This window comes from Juglans microcarpa x Juglans regia, chromosome 3S (assembly GCF_004785595.1).
Source record: "Juglans microcarpa x Juglans regia isolate MS1-56 chromosome 3S, Jm3101_v1.0, whole genome shotgun sequence".
Taxonomy (NCBI): Eukaryota; Viridiplantae; Streptophyta; class Magnoliopsida; order Fagales; family Juglandaceae; genus Juglans; species Juglans microcarpa x Juglans regia.
The window spans coordinates 3,287,548-3,298,167 of NC_054599.1; the positions used below are offsets into that span (position 1 = coordinate 3,287,548).

Sequence of the window (10,620 nt, forward strand, 5' to 3'; positions counted from 1 at the left end):
GGCCTATTTATGTGCTAAGATAGGCCCATTTGAACTCATCTTATTATTATAACTTTCTTAAATTTTTATACAAAATATAATAAATAATTTAATTTTTTTCAAATTTTAAAATAATAATAATATTAAAAAATAATATTTTAATAATATTTTATTCAACTCATTTAAAATCATCTCATCTCATCTCATCTCACCTCTTAATCCAAATGAGGCCTAAGATGTAAACGAGTCGATTTTTGAGTGAATAGTAAGTGGTCAAGCTTTGTTCGTATAACTTTTATTCAAATAACTTTATTTATTTGATAAAATATATTATTTATATTGAATTTATAACTTTATTTATAAGTTTTGACAAACAAAATTTTAACATTTTGCTAATATCTTTATAAAGTTTATATATACATATATCAATTATCATATTTACATAGATCTTAGTATTAGGTTTCATCTAATATCTTTAACATTAAAAACGTTCTCGTTATAAAATAAAGATATTATTATAAAAAATAATAAAAACAACCCATTTGTACCAAGATTTTGAGGGATTCAATATTGATGCTGAAGTAATGACTATTATCAGTTGTACGTAATGAGTCCAATAAGTCCAAGTTTCAACTCTCTATGCAGCAAAAATGCCTTTGTGTTTGAAAATATGATTAGCCTTTACAGCAAATTTACATTCAAATAATTGTTTGAAACTTTTTCTCTACTTCATATTGGTATAAGAAATAATATTGAGGGATCGTTTGGATAGTAAAATGAGATTAGATGATTTTAGATGAGTTGAATAAAATATTGTTAGAATATTATTTTTTAATATTATTATTATTTTGAGATATAAAAAAGTTAAATTATTTATTATATTTTGTGTAGAATTTAAAAAAATTGTAATGATAAAATGAGATAAGATAAGATCGTTTCTATGTCCGAACATGCCTGGATGTTATGTGTCAAAACAGAATGTGCACTTTTTCTTAATAAAAAAAAAAAGAAAGAAGAAATATTCAAATTTTTTTATTTTTTACTTTCTATATATATTTTTTAACTGACTTAAATAGTAATGAAGATTACCTGTTTTGGGTTTGAAAGTTAGTGACATCTAATCAAGCTCAATAGAGCTCTGACCATATAATTCATGCCAATAATTAATGATTAGTGGCTTGGTTTTTCTAGCTAGGACCGTGATTGACTGGTTGAAAAAAAGTTGTTATTCCCAATCCACTTGTATTATGGAGTAGACATGTTTTGACTGTTCTATTACTGTTATCTCTTATGTTTTAGGGAGAAAAAAAAAAAAAAATCTTAAGAGGAGATTTTTGGATGGTACAAAGAAAGAGGCCAAGTTTAGGCTTGGTTTGGGTAGTGAGAATATTTGAGAAGTGTTGAGAATATTTGTGAATAGTAGTGAAAAAATAGTAAAAAAGTAATAATAGAATAATAAATAATAGGTAAAAAGTAATGAATAGTAAAAAAATAGATAAAAAATAATAATAAAATAAAAAATAGTAGTAAGAGTACTTGAAATACTCTTAGTACCCAACCATAACCTAAGCCTTAGGATGGTGGTGACAACTAAGCTAATACAAACAAAGAAACACAAAGTGTCTCATAGACTAGAGGAATCATTTATATTAGCAAGCTAAAGTTTAAAGAGGAGCCAGCCCCCCCTCCCTTACTCAATTATCTCCTTTTGAAAATTCCAATCCCTTTGTAGCTACTGTTTTTTGTCCCAATAAAACAAAAAGACCAAAATTTAAGGATTCCAAATTAACGGATATATTTGCATGAGTTGTATTTTTCATCTTAAATTTTATTATTTTTAATAATATACGTTAATGCGATATATTTTTAATGACTATCTATTTAAGTGATTGATATATAAAATCACTTAAAATATTCTACGTTTAGAAAATATGAGTGAAACGAAAAACACTACAAGAAAATCGGATTTTTCTGACATTTAATTTCGCCGCAAACATAAAATTGTCGGGAAAAACACTTTTTCTTATATTTTAAAATATAAGATCAAAAGTTGCATTACTTATATTTACAATTAATCATACTAGTAAAATACCAAAATAAGAACTCAATCAAACTTCAAAAGAGCAAAAGACAGCCACATTAAATAATTAAGAAAGAATTCAAAAGATAAAAAGAGATAAAGCATGGCATTGGAGACAGCCACAAAAGAAGGGAACCTTGTTTATCTGTTTCCCAAGCCAACAACATGATGCGATGAAAAAGAAAAGGTAAAATAAAAATGATAACCCATGTAAATTCTGAAACACTATTATTATTTGTTTTGTTTTTCCTTCAGCAAAAAAAAAAAAAAAAAAAAAAAAATTATAATCAATTTACAGAGTCTGATCACACATGCAGATTCATGAAACAAAATGTACTTGAACACCAGCCATGAAAGATCAAGTCGGAAACGCATCATTTCTTCTTCTTTTTAGACTTACCATTACAGAAGAGAGAACCAAATCCGAAAAAACTTACAGTTACTCTAGAAATGCATGGTGGTGGAAGGTTTAGAACAGGGCTGATTCGAACCCCATCGCCATAAGCTCCACAATTCTTGATCTTGGTGCAAGGCCTTTGTGAAGAACTATAGGAATAGTATGTGGTCGGACATGATGCCGATGACTTTCTTCTTGACACCGACGGTTGTTTCTGCAAATGCGGCTTCTGGGTTCCCTTCGAAGTCGTTGGTTGTTTGGAATTATTTGGTACCGAACCTGTTGAGTTGCTTCTCGATAAGAACTGTAATGAGCGGATTAAGCTTCGGCTTCTCACACTGTCAAAGTTGAGACTGCTGCTTCGCTTGAACTGCCAGAAAGATTTTGATGGAGGCTTTTCTTCCACGTCAAAATTGTTGGACAATAACTCTTTGAGCTGCTTCTTTTCTGTGTTCCCGGAACAAGAAGGCCGTGGACGAGAAGAGACGGACTCTGATTGGATTGACGTTTCATCTGGGGAAGTGACCTTTCGTTTGATTTCTTTTGCACGGATCTTGCCGTTGGAGAAAAGCTCGTCAGCTGGAGCCAGTTCTTGTGCAAATCTATTACCAATGCAGAAGACGAAGTCGGAGCTGGAATCCAAGAGGGTCAAGTCCGACCGCCGGCAGTGATCCTCGTTTGACAGAACATCTGGCCTATTCAGATCATATGAAAACGAGATTCTTGGGCTGATTCCCGCGCTCGAAATCTCCGAGCAGACATCGATTGCCATGGCTATACTACGAGTGCCCCCCAAACACAACAACCAAAGCTATTATTAGGAAGTGAAAGCTGGTTTAAATGTTGGGTTTCATTTCAGAACAGCGGCTAGAAGTTTCAAAGTGAAGCTGCAGAGAATGTCGTTAGATTTGGAGTCAAAAGGAAGCAAATGAGAAGAAAAAGTCAGGAATCGCAGCCTTAGCTTTTCTTTTTTGTCTGAGCTATGAGCATCTTTTCAAACACTGAGAAATCATGGGTGCCATATATTATGGACGTTTAAGCAGAGTGGCAATTGAGTTTGATTCCATCGTTCAAAGTTTTCATCAGAAAGAAAGAAAGAAAGAGTAAAGAGAATGAAAGCAGTTGGATTGAAGCACCGAAAGGCTACAAAAGGATCCCTCTCTGAGTGGTTTCCAAAGACACTTTTTACTTATGAATGGGAATGAAAGTGAGATATATGAATGTTTCACCTGCTCGGTTACTGTTTTACATGTGATTTTTCGGTTGGAAATTGACTAATTAAGTGTACGTTTGGAAGTATAACTCCTCTCAATTCATCATTATAATTTTTTCAAATCTCAACAATTTTTTTAAATTCTAAAATAATAATAATATTAAAAAATAATATTCTAACAATATTTTATCATCTCAACTCAACTCAACTTAACTCACTCCAACATCCCAACGCAACTTAAGAAGCTTTTTAATTGTCTGTGAATTAGATGCTCCAATGTAAAGAGATATAGACGTGATTGTGTATCATAGCATTCTCAATCCATCAGTCAAAGTTAAATGATATTTTTTATGAATATAAAAGAAATTTAACTTTTGGTTATTTTATTTATATAAATTTTTACATTGGAATAATTATTTGTTATTATATAACAATAAAATAATATAAGATAAATTTAGTTTTGATTATTCACATTAAATCTTCGTATTGAATTATCTATTTATTCATTATATAGTAATGAGTAATTAATAATTTCAAAATATTTAATTTTTTTAATTATTAATTTTTTAAATTTTAACATATTTTACTATTATACCTATTATATATTAATTAATAATCATATTCTAATTAAATTAATACATCACTAACTCAAATTAATATATCAATTGTGATAAAATATGTGATAGAAAGAAAGAGAGAGAAATAATTGATAAAATATGTATTTAATATATAAACAGTAATCTTTAAAATTAGAAAAACTTTTGAAAGTTATGGTACTAATCTATTGAGCATGCTCTCATATAGACATAATATTGCTCGTATAGGCTTTTCGGATAGCGTGCACCTCACATTATTAGTTAATATTGTATTTATATCTCTCCACTATTGAACCATTCGGCATTCAGTTCGATCAAACTATTACAAATAATCTCAATCACACATTATGCATTATCATGTTGTAAAATATGTTATGCTACGCAAGGGTTGGGGTGGGGGAACTCAACTTATATAGATTATAGTGATATGGCATCTCCCTTCAAGCACTTGCAACTTAAAACAGAATTTAGATTTTAGTGCAGGAGAGTATTTTGAAATTGAATAATTTAAATGTACTCCAAATTTTACTTTAATAAATAAAATATTTTGTTATATAATTCAAATTGGGATAGTACTGAAGTTGTCGTTTGTCCGTTGGAACCATAAGATGCACAAGGTTGATTATTGAGAGGCTAACAATTATAGGCCACGAGATGTAGGGTCCATTAATGGATTTATATATGTTAATAGTAAGACTGTTCACTAGGTACGGATCTGGGTATCGAACTATATCGGGACCTGGACTAGGCTCGTAATGTAGCCTAATTACCTGATCAGGTTAACTTGGGTCATAATCCGGATATCAGAATTGTATCCAGGTCGAGCATAGCTTACTTTTAAAAAAAAGTGAATTCGGGTTGCGATTATTAGGTTTAAAAATCTAGTCTATCCATTGTTGGAAAGAAGGGTTGTCCAAAGAAGGAATGGTTGAAGAAGGTGAAATTTTCTTTCTACCTAACTACCTGGAGACTTTTGTGTAACGGCTTGAACAACAGAACTACATGTGGGATTAGAGCAAAAGCATATTGAGGGATACCCATACTTAACCTTTGAATAATATATATGAACATAGAAAATGATATGTGAACGGGATTCACCCCGAGCGGGCAAGGTTGGAGGTTGCCCCTGTGAGGGATGGATCCATAACCATCCTGGCTCATCCAATAGGGGCAGTTGAAATCTACCTCCATTGTGAAGGAGTAATGATAGAGTTATAATATATTTATTGAGAATAATTATATAAAAGTGAAGGATTCAAAGTAAGAAAATTCGGGATGGCACGATTAGGAGTGCTACCCGCATTATACGGTGTGGGGTAGCCTCCCCTGGGCCGCACATGGGCAAGTGGTAGGGTTTTCACCCCCACCCCCGCATCCCAATGGCGGGGTGAACTCCCAATCTGCCCTGCTCTGCCCTTCGCCCACTTCAATAATGGACTACAGTCTATTAAACCCAAAAATTATTCATGGGTCCAAAAGTGATCAAAACCACATTTTTGGACTCAAATTGTAAATTTAAATTTGTAAATATGACTATAATTTAAAAATTGTGTAGTTTTTAAATTTACCAGTACATATTTTATGTAAGTTGTAGTATAATACAAGAGTCTCACATTACTTAAGTATGAGACTTGTATTGTCAAGGCAATTTATAAAAAGGTCACCCTACTACATTACAACTTACATAAAATATTAAGTAAAATTTTTTTTACTTAATACATATTACTATATTTATATATAATAAAGTTTTATAAATTTTTGTATATATATATATATATATTTATATTAAAAAAAAGGTGCGAGGCAGGGTTGGGCCCTACCCACCCCCGCATGGGCAGGGCAGGGCAACGGGGTGCGAAGCCCCGCTGCCCACCCCTAGGCATGATATGTCTAACATTTTTTTTTAAAAGAAAGATGCCTTATTACTCAACCAAACATTACAAAGCTTTTTATATAGTCAAGAATAACTTCAATATCTCATATAACTTCTTTATGATTAAGAGCATCTTTAGCAAGATGATGGTGTTGCTTCAATTGCTATCCTGCATCTTATTCTGCAAACACTTGACCACTTGCAAAGAGTCTCCTTCTAACATAACCCTGTTGATCCCTACAGAAATTCATTGTCACTTGCAGTGCTATTGATTCAGCCATAGAACAAACAAAGATCTAGAGTCATGACAACAGCCTATGACTTATCCCATGATATCCCTTATTATCACTCCAATACCAACCCTGCCTCTGATCTGATCACATAATACATCTCAATTCACTTTAAACCAGTCTGCTGGGGGCTTCAACCACACAGAGGTCTAAGTAATGGAATTACCTAATGAGGGCTTCCTCTCTTGAGCCACTTGAAACATATTACAGTCCTCTTTTGCTTTATTGAACAAATAACTAGAAGGATGAAACTCCTTGCCATGAAGAAATGAGTTCCTCCTCAACCAAATGTGTAACACCGGGACTCAGAATTTGTATGGTTGGACTACGGAATTTTTTATTTTTTTATTTTTTTTGGACCATAGCCCAAGCCTGTGTTACCTTAGTTTCAGATTCCACGATTCTACACAGTTTTACGTTGGTTTTATCCCTATTCATGCACATGCACATCTCCCTCTTTTCTCTAGGGTTTTTCGTATCTCACTTTGATATATATTTATGCACTTATCATCTCATGCACGTACACCTCTATATTCTCCTCATTTTGTGTTTGTTTTGTTTCAAACATCTATTTATTCACACGGCAACTTCACAGTTCATCGGATAGCCCCATAGTTTTCTCGTGCACGACTTCATCTAGTGTGTTTTACTCGTCCGTTTCTCCATGGCATGAACGTCCCTATTGTATTTTATCCACTCCATGCACACGCACGTCTCCCTCACTTCTCTAGGATTTGTGTTATTTTTCGTTGGCCTATATTTAACCCTTCGTGCATGAAGAAAACTGAAGAAAAATGTTGTTGTCTCCTTCCCCATCTCTCTCGCGCGCTGAAGCCGCCACCCTCCCCAACCTCCATGCTGCCGCTGCCTCCCGTTACTTGCTAGTACAGCCACTCCACACGCAGCAACTCCTCTTTGCAAACAGCCCAGCCCAGTCCTCATCCACTCGGAAAACACCCCGCCAACCTATAGGAAGTCTCTGCCTTCCTACTTCGCATAACGTGCACCGCTTTGCATGCCGCTTGAAGCAATCACAGCCGCCTTCTCGACGAACCTGGTCTACACCTCCATAAGCCGCCGTGACCCACTCAACCATCAGCCGTTCAAACCTCCACCCTTCACCTCCGTGCCTAGCCCACGCGAGATCGGCAACCACCGGCATTGAGAATCGAAGACCTATGTTTTTGCTCATCAAAACAGAGCACTTCGTTTCGGCCACCGTGAGTTTGTCTTTACCACCCAGCTGCCGACATTGCCACTGTCCATCTCCCAGCTCTTTGCACAACTCCTTCCTGCACGTTCGACTCTGCCGGGACAACCATCTTCATCTCTGCACCTTATGCATCTCCTCTATTCGCGGTGAGTTTCCGTTCTCTCGTCCTCCATCTCTCCCTCACTATCTGTTTCCTTCACCGTATTGCTCTCTCTCTCTCTCTTAGTGCTCCGCCAACTTCACCACCTCCCATCGCACACTGCGTCGTCGCACGTTACCTTCTCGGTGAGTCTCTGCCGTCGCTGCACTTCTATTATTCATATGTGTATGTTCATCGCTAGTTTTTCTTCATAAGGTGTATTTATATATATATATATATATACACGTATATATATATAATATATATATGTAAATTTTTAACCTAATATATATATATATATATATATATATATATATATATATGGAAGGTTCTCAGTTTTAACCTAATGTTTTCGGGTGAGAGGTTTTTTTTTTTTTTTTTGTTTATATTTAAATGGGTTTTGCTTTAAGTCTCATTAAATATTATATTGTATTTTGATAATATTGTTAATTAAAGGAAGTAAACTTATTTTTCTTAAGAGATGAGTTTTTCATGACTTATTTTATGGAAATTTTAGTAGCCAATGTATTCTATTTATTTATAAAATGTTGTTGGTATTTTAGATATTTTGAATATTAATTTTTATTGAGTTTTATAATTATCTTAATATTTGCTCAATTAAATTCATATTCGGTACGAATTCGATTAAGTGGATATTGATGGTTTTGAGAAATGATGATATTTTGGGAATTATGATAATTTTAGGTTTTGAGGAAAAATAAAATAGGTCATTTTAGCATCTTAGGCTTAAATATTGAAATATGTGATTAATTAAAAATTTATGAGAATTAAGTGATTATTTTATAGGTGACGATTAATTATTGTTCGACATTTTGAGGAAAATTTCAAAAAAGCTAAGAAGTCCAGGTAATCGGAGTTCCTATGCTAGATTTTGCATAAAATAAAAATGAACTGAGGTTGATTTATGAAAATGTGCATTACATGTTCTGAAAAGAAATGTGAAAATGACCTCAGATAATTGTTGTCATTACTCATTGAACTCTGATGAAAAAGAAAACGTTTTTCATGACTGGTGTAGACATGAGCTTATTTTTGACATTTTATTTCTGATTTATGCAAAAAGAGCGAATATGAAATTTGTGCATAAACGTTGTAAATATGCTTTAGATCTGTTTTGATTACGAAGATAATATGATTTTGTTCAATACTCTGTTTGGATAAGATGTAATTTTTGAAAACCTTTGGCATGACTCTTTGATTCTGAATTTGATTATGTTTTCGCTCTGTTCAGTTACGGCCTTACCACGGGTTACAATAGTAGATACGGCCCAACCATGGGTAATAATAGTAGATATGGCCCAACCTCGGGTTACAATAGTGGATGCGGCCCAACCACCGGTAATAATAGTGGATACGGCCCAACCACGGGTTATAATAGTGGATACGGCCTTGTCACGAGTTATAGTAGTGATCTCTGTTTTGAGTGCACACCTTGGTGACAGAGTTATTTATGTTTTGCTTGGCTATTCGCAGATGCACAACCCTACCACAGGAGTTATACATGATTTCTGTTCTGATATGATGTTCTAATGACGATGATGATCGTTTATGCTATGCCAAAAGATATTTTTAAATGAAATTATTTCTAAATCTTCGCTCTGATATTTTGATAACATGTTCTGTTTCCGCACTTTGAAAATGAAAATGTTTTGTTCTGCATTCTGATCTCTGTAAATGCTCATATTTACACACTGGTATATGTTCTCTGCTTACTGAGTTGTTGATAACTCACCCCTTACCTCTTAACATTTTTCAGATAATCTTGATGGTTCTACTGGAGAGCAAGAGTAGGCAGTATTATAGAGGTCTGATGTTCGTTGAGGAATAAGTACCCGATGGTACAAGTTTTTATTTGAGAGTCTTAGTTAGTAATTTGGTTATTTTCAGTTATTTTAATTTGATGAGTTAAGGATATTTTCGAGTCTTTTGGAGAGTTTTAATTTATTTTATTAAAAATTTATGTATTATCCTTATGAAGGAACATAGATATTTAGTTTGAGTAAATGAATATTTTTATGGAGTTGCTGGATTATTTATAGTTGTGATTTTGAATTGATATTTAACTTACAAGAGCTAACTCTCTGGACCTTCGGGAACGGAACGTTACAAAATGAGTCTTGTGATCATAGCAGCCATATCCAATTCCTCCTTCTTTAATTTTGGAAATAGCTCACTCCAAATTTATACAAAACTATAGCTTTGGAAAGACATTTTCTGGACTTTTTTACACCTTATACTCCATACATCTTGTGAAGCCACACAATTCCATAAGGCATGCCCCACTGTTTCTACAAAAGAATTGCAAAAAGGGCATCTGTCATCCTCCATAATCTTCCTTTTGCAGAGATTAGAATAGGTGGGAATGGCATCTCTACATGTTTTCCAAATAAACATTTTAACAGCATTGCGGACATTCAATTTTCAAATGGATTTCCAAAAACTAGAAGTACTTCTCCATGCTGAAGTACTTCCATTAAACTTGCTGACAAGCTCCCTATGAAGATGGTATGCACTTTTAATAGTAAATTGGCCATTGTTAGAATAGAACCAAACTGGTTTACCATCTCTGACTCTGAACTGATGGGGATTTTAAGGATCTGATGAACTTTTTGAGGTGTGAAAGTCTAGTTCAATAGTTGTTCATTCCACCATTTTAACTTAGGATCAATCAGTCTTTCAACTTTTGCCTCCTCTCCAAGAGCTAAATTGGAAGATTTAATGCTATGGCTATAAGGGGTTGGCAGCCACCTGTCTTTCTAGATCTTCACTTTTTTGCCATTTCCAATTCTCCAGTATAAGCCATCTTTGAGTAACTTTTT

The 10,620-nt window shown here is 33.8% G+C and overlaps 1 protein-coding gene across 1 annotated transcript in view; it reads right to left on the reverse strand.

The window, feature by feature from the left end:
* The window catches only part of LOC121257218, a 30,093-nt gene extending 26,463 nt beyond the window's left edge, over positions 1 to 3,630 (reverse strand). The window contains exon 1 of the mRNA XM_041158156.1: positions 2,524 to 3,630. Within this exon, the coding sequence (XP_041014090.1) occupies positions 2,524 to 3,228 (705 nt within the window). The 5' untranslated portion in view covers positions 3,229 to 3,630. The remainder of the gene's footprint in view (positions 1 to 2,523) is intronic.
* Positions 3,631 to 10,620: the final 6,990 nt, after the last annotated feature.